The 18,036-nt window shown below is 45.7% G+C and overlaps 2 protein-coding genes across 2 annotated transcripts; both read left to right on the top strand.

Moving 5' to 3' along the window:
* Positions 1 to 492: 492 nt before the first annotated feature.
* On the top strand, positions 493 to 15,995 carry sult5a1 (sulfotransferase family 5A, member 1). The gene is made up of 6 exons (XM_072518054.1): positions 493 to 634; positions 1,921 to 2,129; positions 11,013 to 11,139; positions 12,766 to 12,860; positions 14,580 to 14,760; positions 14,851 to 15,995. The coding sequence occupies exons 1-6, from the start codon at positions 496 to 498 to the stop codon at positions 14,961 to 14,963; spliced, it is 864 nt and encodes a 287-aa protein (XP_072374155.1). The 5' UTR covers positions 493 to 495; the 3' UTR covers positions 14,964 to 15,995.
* On the top strand, positions 15,833 to 17,920 carry LOC140430217 (uncharacterized). Its single transcript, XM_072517654.1, has 2 exons — positions 15,833 to 16,618; positions 17,855 to 17,920. Exons 1-2 carry the CDS (start codon positions 15,833 to 15,835, stop codon positions 17,918 to 17,920), a joined length of 852 nt encoding a protein of 283 aa, XP_072373755.1.
* Positions 17,921 to 18,036: the final 116 nt, after the last annotated feature.

Below are 18,036 nucleotides of genomic sequence, written 5' to 3'. Positions count from 1 at the left end.
TCGATCAGGTTCTTTTTATATCATTCGAGTATGTCCTTTTGCTATCCGTTATTCTGAGATTTAACTGAAGGGTAAGGAAAGTGTTCTTGAACTAAGTACATTTTCAATCCATTTATTGCAATAGATATGCTTTAGCTTATCGCATATGGTCTGTTGACTTCCACAAGTTTATGCCGAAGTGTCAAATTAATAGTAACAGGAAGCATTTTTTAAGTCAATTAATTGTTACTAAAGAACTAACAAGGCAACTCCTGGCTGTAAGGTTGGGACCATATTCGGCTCTAACGCCCTCCGTGATAACCACACGCTTGGAATTGACTCACTGGAGCATGAGTGACTGTTGCTAAGGAGGGAAAACATTCCTTAAATGCCACAAAAAAGGAGAAAGCCTCAGATCTAACCACTTTTTTTTTCTTGTACGAATGGGTTTGACTTCCTGTTATCAAGACTTAAATAGAAAGCTTGAGCGCAGCTGGTCACACGCGGTAAGCAGCCATGGCTAATCTGGATGTGACATTGCGGTACTCTGGCATCAACTTTCCAGGACATCTGCACTCAGCTCAGTCGATGCGATTCGCCGAGGAGTTCAAGTTTCATGATACTGACACACTTATCGTTACGTACCCCAAATCAGGTAAGAGCATCTGTATATGCCAGTACCTTGGTGGTCAATTGCTACTTTGTGTATTCTTTTAACCCCAAATGCTGAATTCTGACAACTTTTTTTTCCTTTATTCATTCATGGGATATGGGCGTCGCAGGCATTTGTTGCCCATCCCTAATTGCCCTCAAAATGAGTCGCATTTTAAAAAAAAGAGCCAACCATTGCTGTGGATCTGGAGTCACGGTTAGGCTGGAAGATTTCCTTCCCTAAAGGACATGAGTGAACCAGATGGGTTTTTACGACAATGAACAATGATTTCATGGTCATCATTAGACTTTTAATTCCAGATTTTCATGTAATACAAATTTCACCATCTGCCGTGGCGCGATTCGATCCTGGGTCCCCAGAGCATTATCCTGGCTGCCTGGATTATTAGACCAGAGACAATGCCACTACTCTACCGCCTCCCCTGTCAGTGCTCTATTTAAATATGGTAAAGTACTGTAAATATTTTACAATGAGATATTACACAGATGTAGTTGTCGACTGTCACAACCTGTGTGCCATGGGGTTTTCACACGTGTTTTGTATTTGTTGAACATGATTTGTATGTGTGTGCATACATATCTTAGGATGGCGAGGGAGGTATCCTATTTGTTCTATATTTTAAATTTATTTTATTGTACTAGTTGCCAGTGAGTGGGTGTGCAGATGGTCTGAACAGCGTACAGCTCAATTGTTTCCTCGATTTAGCTCTTCACAGGTACAGAGGATCTAACCATTGCAGAGAGCTGCCAAATGGTTCATGTTTGGAGTTTAAAAACAATCCTAGTTGTTCAACCCAGCTCTGATCCAATCATTAGAGATACAGGCTTTGAAAAATAAGACGGTATCGTGGAACCATAATTGAACCCTGCCAATGTCTTGGTCTGCATTTCATGATCTATTATCAATGAGCATTTAAGAGAAATAAACTATACCTGTGTGCATTAAAGAATGATATCCAAGAATTAACAAAGTAAAACGGAGACTAACTGTAGGGAGCTGGCATTGCACCAGTGTTAGCGCCTGCTCCAATGCACCAGGTTGCTGAAAAATCAGGGGCAAAGGTTCTGGAACCAAAGTTTAATATGAGCCAAGGTTTAAACAAAACCAGGAATCCAAAGTCTACAACCCTATTCAGCTTTGTCATTGGTAGTTCTGCACACTGCATTGCATCATTATAGTAATAGATTGAGCTGCTGCAACCATTTCATTTACAAGTGATCCTGGTTGATTGATGTAATGCAGTAATTCAACTGGCTTAACTTCCATAGGTACAACATGGATGCAGGAGATTCTCACACTTATTTACAGTGATGGAAACCAGACACCAGCTAAAACCATTCCAAACTGGCTTCGAACTCCATGGCTGGAACATTATTATTGTGAGGATGTTCTGCAGGACAAATTAGACCATCGAATTATCACCACGCACCTTCCCCAACATATCCTCTCCAAGTCCCTCAAACAATCTAATGCAAAGGTACGCAAACTCGGAGCAGCCAGATTGCAAGTACAGGCTGTTTCAAAACTGTAACTTGACACTATTTATAAAAGATCTTCCAGAAATATCACTGTAGTAAAAGCCAGTTTGACGTTGCACTTTTGCAGATTTTAACTTCCGACAGGTTTGTACTTCCTCCTGAGCGTGGGTGAAAAAGTAGCATTAATGTTTTTTTCGATTTTGAGGCTAGGTTCGACTGAAACAAAACGTAGCATACCAATCAAAGCACAGCATTAGCCAGAATCAACTTGTGGTTATGAGTTAACTGCTAGAATTCCACTTTAGCAAGGACTGTTGAAAAGTTGCATGGCACTTGTTTTAACTGGTTTCTTTTTGTTTTTATACTTAAAAAAATATATATATTTTATTCAAGATTTTTTGGCCAAACATAACAGTACGTAGTGTTTCTTTTAAACAACAATAAAGCAATATAAATAACAGTGGCCAGTTTTAAACAAATAAATAAATAATATATGAACAGAAACAAAAACCAAATTAAATGGCAACTGCCTTGTCAAAAATAAATACTCTCCAAAGATACAATCCAACAGTCCAATAGACATTACCTAAAACAAGTGCCTATACATATACAATAACATCCCTGAGAGTCCGTCCGATTCCTCCCCCCCCCCCCCCCCCTCCCCCCTGGGTTGCTGCTGTTGTCTTCTTCTTTTCCATTCCCTCTATCTTTCTGTGAGGTAGTCGACGAACGGTTACCACCGCCTGGTTAACCCTTGAGCCGAACCCCTTAGTATGAACTTAATCCGTTCTAACTTTATAAACCCTGCCATGTCGTTTATCCAGGTCTCCACACCCGGGGGTTTGGCTTCCTTCCACATTAACAATATCCTGCGCCGGGCTACTAGGGACGCAAAGGCCAAAACATCAGCCTCTCTCACCTCCTGCACTCCTGGCTCTTCTGCAACCCCAAATATAGCCAACCCCCAGCTTGGTTCGACCTGGACCCCACCACCTTCGAAAGCACCTTTGCCACCCCCACCCAAAACCCCTGTAGTGCCGGGCATGACCAGAACATGTGGGTGTGATTCGCTGGGCTTCGCGAGCATCTCGCACACCTATCCTCTACCCCAAAAAATTTACTGAGCCGTGCTCCAGTCATATGCGCCCTGTGTAACACCTTAAATTGTATCAGGCTTAGCCTGGCACACGAGGACGATGAGTTTATCCTACGTAGGGCATCAGCCCACAGCCCCTCCTCAATCTCCTCCCCCTGCTCTTCTTCCCATTTCCCTTTCAGCTCATCTACCATGATCTCCCCCTCGTCCCTCATTTCCCTATATATGTCCGACACCTTACCATCCCCCACCCATGTCTCGGAGATCACTCTATCCTGCACCTCCTGCATCGGGAGCTGCGGGAATTCCCTCACCTGTTGCTTTGCAAAAGCCCTCAGTTGCATATACCGAAATGCATTCCCTTGGGGCAACCCATATTTTTCCGTCAGCGCTCCCAGACTCGCAAACGTCCCATCTACGAAGAGATCTCTCAATTGTGCTACCCCTGCTCTTTGCCATGCTCCAAATCCCCCATCCATTCTCCCCGGAACAAACCTATGGTTATTTCTTATCGGAGACCGCACCGAGGCTCCCGTCTTTCCCCTATGCCGTCTCCACTGCCCCCAAATTTTCAATGTAGCCACCACCACCGGGCTTGTGGTGTATTTCTTCGGTGAGAACGGCAACGGTGCCGTCACCATAGCTTGTAGGCTAGTCCCCCTGCAGGACGCCTCTCCAATCTCTTCCACGCCGTTCCCTCCTCTTCTCCCATCCACTTACACACCATTGAAATATTGGCGGCCCAGTAGTACTCACTTAGGCTCGGTAGTGCCAGCCCCCCCGGCCCACACAAAACTCATAATACTCTTCTCGATTCTTTTGAAAAAAGCCTTCGTGACCACCAACGGGAGGCACTGAAACACAAAAAGGAATCTCGGGAGGACCACCATTTTAACCACCTGCACCCTACCTGCCAGTGACAGGGACACCATGTCCCATCTCTTAAAGTCCTCCTCCATCTGTTCCACCAACCGCGTTAAATTAAGCCTATGTAATGTACCCCAATTCTTGGCTATCTGGATCCCCAAGTACCGAAAGTCCCTTGTTACCTTCCTCAACGGTAAATCCTCTATTTCTCTGCTCTGCTCCCCTGGATGCACCACAAACAACTCACTTTTCCCCATGTTCAATTTATACCCTGAAAAATCCCCAAACTCCCCAAGTATCCGCATTATCTCTGGCATCCCCTCCGCCGGGTCCGCCACATATAGCAACAAATCATCCGCATACAGAGATACCCGGTGTTCTTCTCCTCCCCTGAGTACTCCCCTCCACTTCCTGGAACCCCTCAATGCTATGACCAGGGGCTCAATCGCCAGTGCAAACAATAACGGGGACAGAGGACATCCCTGCCTCGTCCCTCTATGGAGCCGACCCCCGTCCATTCGTGACCACGCTCGCTATCGGGGCCCTATACAGCAACTGTACCCATCTGATATACCCATCTCCAAAGCCAAATCTCCTCAGCACCTCCCACAAATAATCCCACTCCACTCTATCAAATGCTTTCTCGGCATCCATCGCCACCACTATCTCCGCTTCCCCCTCTGGTGGGGGCATCATCATTACCCCTAGCAGCCTCCGTATATTTGTATTCAGCTGTCTCCCCTTCACAAACAAACAACAACGAACAAAGAAATGTACAGCACAGGAACAGGCCCTTCGGCCCTCCAAGCCCGTGCCAACCATGCTGCCTGACTAAACTACAATCTTCTACACTTCCTGGGTCCGTATCCTTCTATTCCCATCCTATTCATATATTTGTCAAGATGCCCCTTAAATGTCCCTATCGTCCCTGCTTCCACTACCTCCTCCGGTAGCGAGTTCCAGGCACCCACTACCCTCTGCGTAAAAAACTTGCCTCTACTCTAAACCTTGCCCCTCTCACCTTAAACCTATGCCCCCTAGTAATTGACCCCTCTACCCTGGGGAAAAACCTCTGACTATCCACTCTGTCTATGCCCCTCATAATTTTGTATACCTCTATCAGGTCTCCCCTCAACCTCCTTCGTTCCAGTGAGAACAAACCGAGTTTATTCAACCGCTCCTCATAGCTAATGCCCTCCATACCAGGCAACATTCTGGTAAATCTCTTCTGCACCCTCTCTAAAGCCTCCACATCCTTCTGGTAGTGTGGCGACCAGAATTGAACACTATACTCCAAGTGTGGCCTAACTAAGGTTCTATACAGCTGCAACATGACTTGCCAATTCTTATACTCAATGCCCCGGCCAATGAAGGCAAGCATGCCGTACGCCTTCTTGACTACCTTCTCCACCTGTGTTGCCCCTTTCAATGACCTGTGGACCTGTACTCCTAGATCTCTTTGACTTTCAATACTCTTGAGGATTCTACCATTCACTGTATATTCCCTACCTGCATTAGACCTTCCAAAATGCATTACCTCACATTTGTCCGGATTAAACTCCATCTGCCATCTCTCCGCCCAAGTCTCCAGACAATCTAAATCCTGCTGTATCCTCCGACAGTCCTCATCGCTATCCGCAATTCCACCAACCTTTGTGTCGTCTGCAAACTTACTAATCAGACCAGTTACATTTTCTTCCAAATCATTTATATATACTACAAAGAGCAAAGGTCCCAGCACTGATCCCTGTGGAACACCACTGGTCACAGCCCTCCAATTAGAAAAGCATCCCTCCATTGCTACTCTCTGCCTTCTATGGCCTAGCCAGTTCTGTATCCACCTTGCCAGCTCACCCCTGATCCCGTGTGACTTCACCTTTTGTAATAGTCTACCATGAGGGACCTTGTCAAAGGCCTTACTGAAGTCCATATAGACAACATCTACTGCCCTACCTGCATCAATCATCTTAGTGACCTCCTCGAAAAACTCTATCAAGTTAGTGAGACACGACCTCCCCTTCACAAAACCGTGCTGCCTCTCACTAATACGTCCATTTGCTTCCAAATGGGAGTAGATCCTGTCTCGAAGAATTCTCTCCAGTAATTTCCCTACCACTGAAGTAAGGCTCACCGGCCTGTAGTTCCCGGGATTATCCTTGCTACCCTTCTTAAACAGAGGAACAACATTGGCTATTCTCCAGTCCTCCGGGACATCCCCTGAAGACAGCGAGGATCCAAAGATTTCTGTCAAGGCCTCAGCAATTTCCTCTCCAGCCTCCTTTCATAAAATGCCTTGAACACTCCATTCACTCTCTCCGCTCCCCGCTCCATCTCTCCCTCCTTATCTCTCACCCCCCCCTATCTCCCTCGCTGCTCCCCTTTTCCTCAGTTGGTGGGCCAGCAACCTGCTCGCCTTCTCCCCATATTCGTACTGTACACCCTGTGCCTTCCTCCATTGTGCCTCTGCATTACCCGTAGTCAACAAGTCAAATTCTACATGTAGCCTTTGCCTTTCCCTGTACAGTCCCTCCTCCGGTGCCTCCGCATATTGTCTGTCCACCCTCAGAACTTCTTTCAACAACCACTCCCTTTCCCTACCCTCCTGCTTTCCTTTATGTGCCCTAATAGATATCAGCTCCCCTCTAACCACTGCCTTCAGCGCCTCCCAGACCACTCCCACCTGAACCTCCCCATTATCATTGAGTTCCAAGTACCTTTCAATACACCCCCTCACCCTTAAACACACCCCCTCATCTGTCAATAATCCCATGTCCATTCTCCAGGGTGGACGCTGTTCTTTTTCCTCCCCTATCTCCAGGTCCACCCAATGTGGAGCGTGATCCGAAATAGCTATAGCCGTGTACTCCGTCCCCGACACCTTCGGGATCAGTGCCCTTCCCAAAACAAAAAAGTCTATCCGTGAATAAACCTTGTGGACATAGGAGAAAAACGAAAACTCCTTACTCCTAGGTCTACTAAATCTCCAGGGGTCTACTCCTCCCATCTGCTCCATAAAGTCCTTAAGCACCCTAGCTGCAGCCGGCCTCCTTCCGGTCCTGGACCTCGATCTGTCCAGCCCTGGGTCCAGCACCGTATTAAAATCTCCACCCTTTACCAACTTCCCCACCTCTAGGTCCGGGATACGTCCTAACATACGCCTCATAAAGTTGGCATCATCCCAGTTCGGGGCATATACGTTCACTAAGACCACCGCCTCCCCTTGCAATTTGCCACTCACCATCACGTATCTGCCCCCACTATCCGCCACTATGGTCTTTGCCTCAAACATTACCCGCTTCCCCACTAGTATAGCCACCCCCCTGTTTTTTGCGTCTAGCCCCGAATGAAATACCTGCCCCACCCATCCTTTGCGTAGTCTGACCTGGTCTATCAGTTTCAGATGCGTCTCCTGCAGCATAACCACATCTGCCTTAAGTTTCTTTAGGTGTGCGAGTACCCATGCCCTCTTTATCGGCCTGTTCAGCCCTCTCACATTCCACGTGATCAGCCGGGTTGGGGGGCTCTTTACCCCCCCCCCCCCCTTGTCGACTAGCCATCTCCTTTTTCAATCCAGCTCCTCACCCGGTTCCCACGTAGCCGTATCTCCCCCCAACGGCGCCCTCCCGCCCCAACCACCCCACCCCATACCAGCTCCCCCTTCTCCCCAGCAGCAGCAACCCAGTTAACCCCCCCCCCGCTAGATCCCTCACTAGCGTAATTGCACCCCCCATGTTGCTCCCAGAAGTCAGCAAACTCTAGCCGACCTCGGCTTCCCCCCGTGACCTCGGCTCCCACTGTGCGAGGCCCCCTCCTTCCTGCTTCCCTGTTTCCGCCATGATTACCATAGCGCGGGAACAAAGCCCGCGCTTCCCATTTGGCCCCGCCCCCAATGGCCGGCGCCCCCAGCTCCTCATCCTCCCTCCCCCCCGACATGGGGAAGAGAGAAAAGTTACAGGGTCGCAGGATTAACAACTTGGGAAATCATCTCTTCCCCCTTTTCCCCCTCTTCACCCCACATATTCGCCCCACCACTTTGTCCCAAACGTTCTTTTTCTAGCCCGCTTATTCCAGTTTCTCCTCGACAATAAATGTCCACGCCTCTTCTGCCGTTTCAAAGTAGTGGTGTTTCCCTTGATGTGTGACCCACAGTCTTGCCGGCTGCAGCATTCCAAATTTAACCTTCCTTTTGTGCAGCACCGCCTTGGCCCGATTAAAGCTTGCCCTCCTTCTCGCCACCTCCGCACTCCAATCTTGATATACGCGGATCACCGCGTTCTCCCACCTACTGCTCCGAGTTTTCTTTGCCCATCTGAGGACCATCTCTCTGTCCTTATATCGGAGAAATCTCACCACTATGGCTAGAGGAATTTCTCCAGCCCTCGGTCTTCGCGCCATAACTCGATAGGCTCCCTCCACCTCCATTGGGCCCGTCGGGGCCTCCGATCCCATTAACGAGTGCAGCATCGTGCACCCATATGCCCTGACGTCCGCCCCTTCTGCACCTTCGGGAAGACCAAGAATCCTTAAATTCTTCCTCCTCGCATTATTCTCCAGCACCTCCAGCCTTTCCACACACCTTTTGTGTTGTGCCTCGTGCATCTCTGTCTTCACCACCAGGCCCTGTATGTCATCCTCATTCTCAGCAGCCTTTGCCTTCACGACCCAAAGCTCCTGCTCCTGGGTCTTTTGCTCCTCCTTTAGCCCTTCAATCGCCTGTAATATCGGGGCCAACAGCTCCTTCTTCATCTCCTTTTTAAGTTCTTCCACGCAACGCCGCAGGAACACTTGTTGGTCAAGGCCCCATATTAAACTGCCTCCTTGCAACGCCATCTTGCTTTGTGCCTGCCTTCCTGGCCGCTGCTCTAGAGGATCCACCGCAATCCGGCCACTTTCCTCTCCTTTTTCCATCCGTGTCCAGGGGGGATTCCCTTCTGGTTTACCGCACAGTGTTTTTAGCCGTTAAAATTGCCGTTGGGGCTCCTATTAAGAGCCCAAAAGTCCTTTCCACCGGGAGCTGCCGAAACGTGCGACTTAGCTCGTCATCGCCGCACCCGGAACACCTTGTTTTTATACTTTTAATTCAAAATAAACAATTTTTTGAGAGCCTGCTTATGGCTCGAGGAAAGGATGTAATGTCCTATTGTACTTTAAAGATTACCTGATGAATTTGCTAATACAATGGGGCAGTCAGTACGTCCTGGATTTCTGACAGACAATATCATCTGATACTTTTTTTTAAGAACTTTGCAGCTAGTGAGCAGTTACATGTGTTCCAAAAGCAAATCTGAACTTGGTTCAGCCAGCTCAACATTGCTGTATAGAATGTGATTTGTTTATAATTGATGTTTTATTACGAATATTAATACGGAGAAATTAAACATTTATTAATTTTCGCCACCCAGCGTCAGAGTCAAGCGTACCCAGATTGGATATGGCAGTAAACAGCTTTGACTTCGTTCTTATACCAAACTATATGAATAGTTTCACTTCTTATGCACCAGCCATCGCAATTAAACTTTCTACATGCCAGGTTTTATACGATTTGCCACTTGGAACTAATTAATATTTGCCGAGTGCATTCCAGACAAAGCTTTTAGCTAGCCAAGGGCTCTTTTGCTGTTCGGTTGGGTTGGATTTGATGGGGGTGCTGAGTCACCCAATCCTTACAGCTCAGAATTGAAGGCAACTGTGTCCAAGCAGTCTTCATTTAACTTATTTATGACCTTTTGGTAGAATCAAGCCAGAGGTCAGGTGTAAAAGCGGTTCTTGTCTGCTTGGGTCTAGTTTGTGGGAACCGTGAATTAGATTCTGTTTGAATTGGAATTGTTTTTTGGAGAAAGCAAGGGGATAGATTAAGGGCTTGCCATGGCCACACTGCGCATCGGCTTATTAAGTCTGAGAAAAGAATAAAACTTTAAAGAAAAAGCACTGGGTACGACTTACAGTCCCGTTTTGGGCACATCCGGCAGGGTGTCTCTCGGACTTGTAGCGCCCAGAACAAGCCCACTATCAAATGGGATTCGTTTTTTTTTGGTCTCAGTGAGGAATGCTCCGCCGAGGTTGCACTTCCCCAATTTCCTGCACGGATGAGCAGGAAGAGATCTGGGTGCCATTTATAAATGCCACCCAGTCTCTCGAACCCCCCTCTGACTCTCCACCGTGGCCGCCTGATACCACCAACATACCTCTTAGGAGGTCCTCAAGCCCCCGCTCATCCCACCTCTTACGGACATGGCACCCCCCGGGCCCGATGCCTTACCAAGGTTCCCAGGTGGCAGGAGTGCCAGGTTACCACCCTACGCAGAACCCAACCACCCACGGGCCTCTGATGGCCAGTCAGACCACCCCAGGTGCAGTTACGCCTGGTTCACATCTGTGCACACCAGTGCTAAACGACACCATGGCGAGGTCTCCTAGGCACGGTCTCCCAGGCATGTTCCGAGGCAGAGAGAATCGGGCGCCAACATATTTAAATCAGCTTAATGGCTCACTTAAATATGTAAATCTGAACGTCTCAAGGCGTTCCTAGTGTTGTAAATCTCATGAGAGGCCCCTCGCGAGATTTAACGGCATCAGCATGTCACCAAATGGAATTTCAAAACCATGGTACCATTTCTGCTGTATCAAAATATTTTCCAATTCGCTGAACACATCATGCGGGTGGGCGACACCAGAGCATGTGGGCAGCTTGGTGGTATAGCGGTTAGGACTCCTGCCTCACAGCATCAAGGATCCGGGTTCAATTCTGGCTGTGAGTTACGGTCTGTGTGGAGATTGTATATTCTCCCCATGTCTGCGTGGGATTCCTCAGGTGCTCCCTCCCAAGGTGGATCGGCTATGCTAAATTACCCCTTAATACACAGGTTGGTTTGGCTCTTTCAGAGGTTTCTAATTCTATCATTCTCTCCCCATCACACAGGTGATTTATGTTGCAAGAAATCCAATGGACATAGTCGTTTCATTTTATCATTTCCACAACCTTGCAAACTTCCTGCCAGAGCCTGGAACTTTTGGAGAATTTCTGGAAAATTTTTTACTTGGAGAAGGTACACATTTTGACCTTATTTAATTTACTTCCAAAAGTCGATGTATATGGAGATTTCTATAGCCGACATTTTAACCTTCTCACCAATGTAATAAGAATTCTGTCCTTTAAAGGAAGCTGTTCGGCAATAATTGGAGACGCTTACAGCCATGATGATGACTTGCACATTTCCTCATGAACATGAAGAAATATAATTTGTACTTAATGTTTACTAACCAGAAAGCACAGCGAGGAAGTGCTTTCCTTTGTGCCCTTGTCTGATGAATTCATTCCTTACATTGCACAGAAGTGAGATCCAAAAATGCAAGTCAAATTATCTGGACGTTGAACAACAGGAACTGTAACATAAATACACTGTCCTCAAAGTTGTGAAATTGTGGCTTTGTGAAATTGTAGTTTAAGGTTTATGTTGTAATAAACCACTGACATATCACAAATTTATTAGGAACAGGAGGGATTGTGAATATTAAGTTCAACAACCAGTTATTGGATTTTTCCAAAATTGGTTTGATTTCTTTATTCACATCCTTACATATTGAATTGGAAGGTGATGCATTCATTCAAAGTCACCCTCCAATGTGAGCACATTAGGCCAGGTATTACCACAAGCTTTGGGACTTGACATCAGGGTCCAAAGTTACACTGGGACTGCTCGACAATTTTACCAAAGGTGGACTCTGAACTGTTACCTGCAGGGCTGCTGTCCAATTAAGGACGTCAGGTGGGCACTCCATACTGCCAGCAGCTCAGGAGATGGGCACTGTTGAAGCAGGCAGAGTCCTCAAGAGTCCATCCTCTGGGGGCCATGGATGGGAGTTAAAATCACAGAAAAAGAGCCATGGAGTATCTGGCTTTGATGGTCCCTCTCACACCCCAGGCTTCATCTGGCAGTTTCTCCCTCGCATGGGGAAGGGGGCCATTCGGTTGTCAGCAAAAACTGGTGGTCCTATCATGGCACCCAATTGGGCCTTCAAATTGGCTTCCCACCTCCTTGAAAATTCCCAAGTGGTGGGACTGCATCAGGGAACAGTGGCAGGTATACTCCACTGTTTACCAGGCCCCCTGCTCCGCTTCCCACTCCAGGATCGGTAACATTCCACCCATATTAATAGACAGAAAGTACTAACCTAGCCATCATTCCTCTACTATCTAACAATAATGTTGCTAATTGTGGGATCCTGCTGTGCACATATTGACTGTCCTGTTTGCCTTAGAACAAAAACAACAACATATTGGGTATAACGTGTTCGAAAGATTCTGGAAATATGTTAAGGCATCAAGTATAAAAATGTTATTTATTTCTAAAGGGATTAATCTTTAAGACAATATATTTCACTGAATTAAGGGAAAACATTCAAATATGCGTAATCAGAATTTAAAAGAACTTTGTAAATAAGAAAGGCAAGGAAAGATAAAAACTCAATTCTATACCATGATGGCACAATTTCATTTTAGAATCCTACAGTTTGAAGCATCTATGCATAACAGATTGTGGTAGTGTCATAAGAATTTCACAGGCAAAATTTCAAAATAACCTCCAATGTTTGGAAATGGAATTCTGTTTCACAAACTCAAAAGAATTTAATATAGTCAAGTCTAAATCTGTTATTCTTGCATCATATTTTAGTGCATTTTGGATCATGGTTTGAACACATAAAAGGCTGGCTAAGCCACAGAGAAAAATTCAACTTCTTTTTCATCACCTATGAGGAGCTGAAGAAGGTAGGAATGAGGTTTTATGTGGTTTATGCTGGTGAACAACAATTGCTCGATTACATTTGAATTAGAATGTTTGCAGACTTATAAGCAAATTAATGAAAAATGTTTCCTATATCTCAAACCTTTGCTATATTCTGCTTCACTCAAAGAATCATACGACACTGAAGGAGGCCATTTGGCCAGTCATGTCCATGGTGACCCTCTGCAAGGACAAGCGTGTTAGTCCCATTCTTTGGCCTTTCCCCCATAGCCCTGAAAGTTCTTTCCTTCGGTACTCACCCAGTGTTCTTTTGAAAACCTCAATTAAATGAGGTTTACGCACCATTTAAGCAATGCATGCTAGGTCTTAAACACTTGCTGTGAAAAAAAACTTCATGTCGCCCAAGGTTCTTTGCGAATCATCTTAAATGGGTATCTTCTGGTTCTCAACACTTCTAGATACACGGGGCACCTATACCAAACCTCCTCTTAAAAGAACAAGTCGTCTGACTTCTCCAATATATCCACTTAACTGATTAACCTCATGCTTAGAACCATTTGCGCAAATCTTTTCTGCACTCTCTCTAAAGGCTTCACATTCTTTTTAAAGTCCAGTGCCCAGAATTAAAATCAAGACCAGTGTTTCATCGAGATTTATCATAACTTCCTTGCTCTTGTACTCCTCTTCCTTGGTTTAGAAAGCTCAGGGTCACATCAAGGACTTCAGCGGTTCAAAAAGGCAGCTTGCCACCACCTTCAACAGATTAGCAATAAATACTGGTCTAGCCAATAATGTCCACATCCTGTGGAAGATGCCTTTCAAACTCTTTCCCAGCCTACCCTGCCAGCAACAATTTGTTAGGATAGACCCCAAGGTTCTCTGGTTCCCTCTTTAGAATTGCATCCTTCACTTTAGGTCATCTTTCCCCATTCTTCCTACTGTCATTTCACATTTTTAGTGCATTAAATTTCATCTGCCATGTGCCTGCCCATTGCTCTGCTTGTCAATACCCTCTTGAAATCATCACCTTCTTTCTCACTGTGGGAAATACTTTGCAAGTTTGCAAACAACAACAAAAAATCCAACAAACTGTTTTAAATCTCTAAATTGGCAGAGTACTTTGCAAGTTTGCAAAGTACTCTGCCAATTTAGAGATTTAAACGTTTGTTGGATTTTTGTTGTTGTTGTTTGCTCTCAATGATTGAACAGTTGTCCCATAAACAGATGTATCCCCTATGATGTGAGCTGGTTATTATAATGTCTTTCCAGAGATGGCTACCGGAAAGACCAATTATCTCACTTGCAGTTACGTGATTACTGGATTTAATGCACCACCCTGCTTAATTCTTTTTGAAATGCCACAAAGGGTGGGATTCTCCAGTCCCGCCCAAGGCAACCCTCCACAAAGGGCTCCGTAGCAGCAGGATGGGCGAGTTACGCAAAATACCATGACATTGGCGGGACCAGGAGATCCTGCCAGTGGCCAATGGCCGAGCAGCCTCCACTGCCAGAAACCACGCCGCGAGGGAGGTGGGAAACCCCCCCCCCCCCGGCAAACGTTTTCACACGTCACACGCCAACCATCAATAAAACATACATCCCGAGACCCAAGAGGATGTGGGCCAGTTGAAATTTTGGCTAAAGGGCTAGACAAGAGGACTTTGGAAAACAAAAAGAAAACATTTAAAAATGTTACGTGGTGTTTTCTTCCAGTCTTCATTTTAATTTGTTATTTCTCACAGGACCTGAGACATTCGGTGGAAAAACTCTGCAATTTTTTAGAACATTCTCTTTTACCAGAGACAATCGACACAATTGTGCGGCACTGCAGCTTCACAAACATGAAGGACAATCAGATGATCAACTACACACTCGTTCCCAAAGAAATTATGGATCACGATAGAGGAAAATTCATGAGGAAAGGTTAGCTGAATTAACTGGATTAAATCAGCTAGAATATGGTGGTTCCCTTTGCCCTCCGCATGATGATCCTTCTGTCTTTTCTTTACTTAGGTGCTGTTGGAGACTGGAAGGAACATTTTACAGAGGAACAGAAGGAACATTTTGAGAAGATTTTCCAGGACAAAATGAGAGATTCCAATATTCGGTTTAGCTGGGCTTTATAACTCTTACTTTTAAGACAGACTTTAAGTCAGACAGACAATCGCTAGCCTCCCAAAACACATCTTATATTTCCTTTTTATGCACTGAATAGGCTTCAGTAAATTAGAAGGAATAAAATGTGTATTGTCAGCTGTATGATCACTATATAACCATGCACTGTACAAATAGAGAATGCTCAGTAGATTTAAGCTATATTAATTTTATTTGATTATGTGGAAAGAAATCAAGATCAATAGCTGTTATGGAAGCATTTAACAATGTTGAGAATGTAGACAAACGGAGACCCACCTTGCAGGTCTATTAAGATATTGTATTGGCTGCAACATCTTTAGTACTTATAATTCAATACAACAGAACAAAAAATAATGATGAATGTGTCTGGAAATAGACCACAGCCAGCAAACTGTATATTGCAAATCAGCAATGTCTTAAGCGATCTTAATTCAAGAGCAAACTGGGATTTACTAAATAGTTGCAGCGGATTAGAGTAGCTATTCGGTAATTCAGCTCAGTAAAAACATCTGCAAAAACAAACTCCTTGTGAAGATCGCCAGATGTTTTCAACACTTTTAATGGTCACCATCAAAAATTACTTGGGCAAATTATTTGCAGGAGCATGGAGATTAACAGGATCATGTGGGTAAATGCATCACATGGTTTACATGAGAAGAGAAATATTCTGGCTTCTGCCATTAATTCCATGCAGAGTTAGTTGAACTCAGTCGAAGGACACAGTTACCTCTCCGGAAAAGGAGAAAAACAAATCATCTAAGATTACTGTCTGTGAAGTCCCTATGGTGACCTCTTGACAGCAGTGAACATTTGGTCCTGAATCAATATATTTTGCATTTTAAAAAAATAACATTTTAACATGAATAATCCATGCTCACACAAAGGATGGCTTCTTACAAGAAGCACCAGAAATCTGCCAGCATCAGCCACGGATTTCAACAAAGGGGACGAGAATGGTCGGTTCGGGGGAAAAGGGGACGAGAATGGTCGGTTCGGGGGAAAAGGGGACGAGAATGGTCGGTTCGGGGGAAAAGGGGACGAGAATGGTCGGTTCGGGGGAAAAGGGGACGAGAATGGTCGGTTCGGGGGAAAAGGGGACGAGAATGGTCGGTTCGGGGGAAAAGGGGACGAGAATGGTCGGTTCGGGGGAAAAGGGGACGAGAATGGTCGGTTCGGGGGAAAAGGGGACGAGAATGGTCGGTTCGGGGGAAAAGGGGACGAGAATGGTCGGTTCGGGAGAAAAGGGGACGAGAATGGTCGGTTCGGGAGAAAAGGGGACGAGAATGGTCGGTTCGGGGGAAAAGGGGACGAGAATGGTCGGTTCGGGGGAAAAGGGGACGAGAATGGTCGGTTCGGGGGAAAAGGGGACGAGAATGGTCGGTTCGGGGGAAAAGGGGACGAGAATGGTCGGTTCGGGGGAAAAGGGGACGAGAATGGTCGGTTCGGGGGAAAAGGGGATGAGAATGGTCGGTTCGGGGGAAAAGGGGACGAGAATGGTCGGTTCGGGGGAAAAGGGGACGAGAATGGTCGGTTCGGGGGAAAAGGGGACGAGAATGGTCGGTTCGGGGGAAAAGGGGACGAGAATGGTCGGTTCGGGGGAAAAGGGGACGAGAATGGTCGGTTCGGGGGAAAGGGGACGAGAATGGTCGGCTCGGGGGAAAGGGGACGAGAATGGTCGGTTCGGGGGAAAGGGGACGAGAATGGTCGGTTCGGGGGAAAGAGAGAAATGGGGAGGGGAGGGGAGGGGTGGAGAAGAACAGTGGCTGAAAGGAGGGACAAATGAAAGGGGCAGGAAGAAAGATATGGAGGGAAGAAGGGAGGTAGATATACATTTCATGAACTACCATGCATCTTTACAGAAATATAAAGGACTTGGTTTACATAGATGGAAAAAACATAAGCTGCTTCAAAAAAAATATATGGAACAATTTATTTTCTGACAGTATAAATAAGCTTCTAAAAATTAGAACCGATGCTGAAGGACTTCAGGAATTTTAAAGAGTTGAGTTCATGGTGTGTCTAGATTGAATTCAATAAAAACATTGGAAATAAAGTTTATGCTCTATTTGTTCCTCAAATACGGACCTGGATTCTCCGCCCCGCCACATTTCTGTTTCACCCAACCGGCAGGATGCTTTTGTTTTGCTGGCTGGCCAATGGGATTTCCCATTGTGGGGCAGCCCCACGCCGTCAGGAAACCCCTGGGCTGCTGGCAAAATGGGAGAATCCTGCCAGCGGAGCATCCAGCCCAGGTGTCTGGTGATCTGTAAATGAAATGAATGTACATGGTGTACTGATATCATGGCTGTGTTGTAATTCACCGACTGACCACTAGGAGTCTCAATTGTCTTTTAAAATAAATTTAGGGTACCCAATTCATTTTTTCCAATTAAGGCACAATTTAGTGTGGCCAATCCACCTGCCCTGCATCTCTTTGGGTTGTGGGGGCGAAACCTATGCTGACACGGGGAAAATGTGCTCTCCACACGGACAGTGACCCAGAGCCGGGATCGAATCCGGGACCTCGGTGCTGTGAGACAGCAGTGCTAACCACTCCGCCACCATGCTGCCTAGGAGTCTCATTAGTATATAAGCAAATGTTAAGAGTCAGGTGACCTCAGACTGACTAAGGAGCTGGAAGAGAGGTTGCTTGTCCATATTAATACTGTTATTCACCTATTGTTTTGTATATATTTGACCACAGTTAATGTTAATAAATTGTTTATAGCTTCAGCTACAAGTGTTCTTGTAAAATTTTTTTTAAAAATCAGGCTATCTGCTGTTATCTGCTGTTAAAAATCAGGTTATTACACATGGAATGACATTTTTTGAACATATGCCATAAAAGTTGCAATTATTTGATTCTGTTTTTCTTCATCAGAATCCATTTGGCTTTGAAACTGTACGTAGATGTTTAGACAGCTTGGCTCCAAATGTGGAAGATTGAAATAAATTGATCAACCACTGAGACCAAATTACAACAAAGGGTAAATTTCCTTCATAAAGAGGAAGTTTACATTTTCTCATGGTCACGTTAACCACAGAATGTTTATGAACTGGTAA

The sequence above is a fragment of the Scyliorhinus torazame genome, chromosome 10 (genome assembly GCF_047496885.1).
Source record: "Scyliorhinus torazame isolate Kashiwa2021f chromosome 10, sScyTor2.1, whole genome shotgun sequence".
Taxonomy (NCBI): Eukaryota; Metazoa; Chordata; class Chondrichthyes; order Carcharhiniformes; family Scyliorhinidae; genus Scyliorhinus; species Scyliorhinus torazame.
This window is presented reverse-complemented; position numbering and strand designations above follow the sequence as displayed.

Coding starts and splice junctions, on each gene's coding strand:
- sult5a1 (XM_072518054.1), top strand. CDS start 496: ATGGCTAATCTGGATGTGACATTGCGGTACTCTGGCATCAACTTTCCA. Junction 11,140..12,765: donor AAATTTTTTACTTGGAGAAG/GTACACATTTTG, acceptor ATCATATTTTAG/TGCATTTTGGATCATGGTTT. Junction 12,861..14,579: donor CCTATGAGGAGCTGAAGAAG/GTAGGAATGAGG, acceptor TATTTCTCACAG/GACCTGAGACATTCGGTGGA.
- LOC140430217 (XM_072517654.1), top strand. CDS start 15,833: ATGAATAATCCATGCTCACACAAAGGATGGCTTCTTACAAGAAGCACC. Junction 16,619..17,854: donor GGGGAAAGGGGACGAGAATG/GTCGGCTCGGGG, acceptor TTTCTTCATCAG/AATCCATTTGGCTTTGAAAC.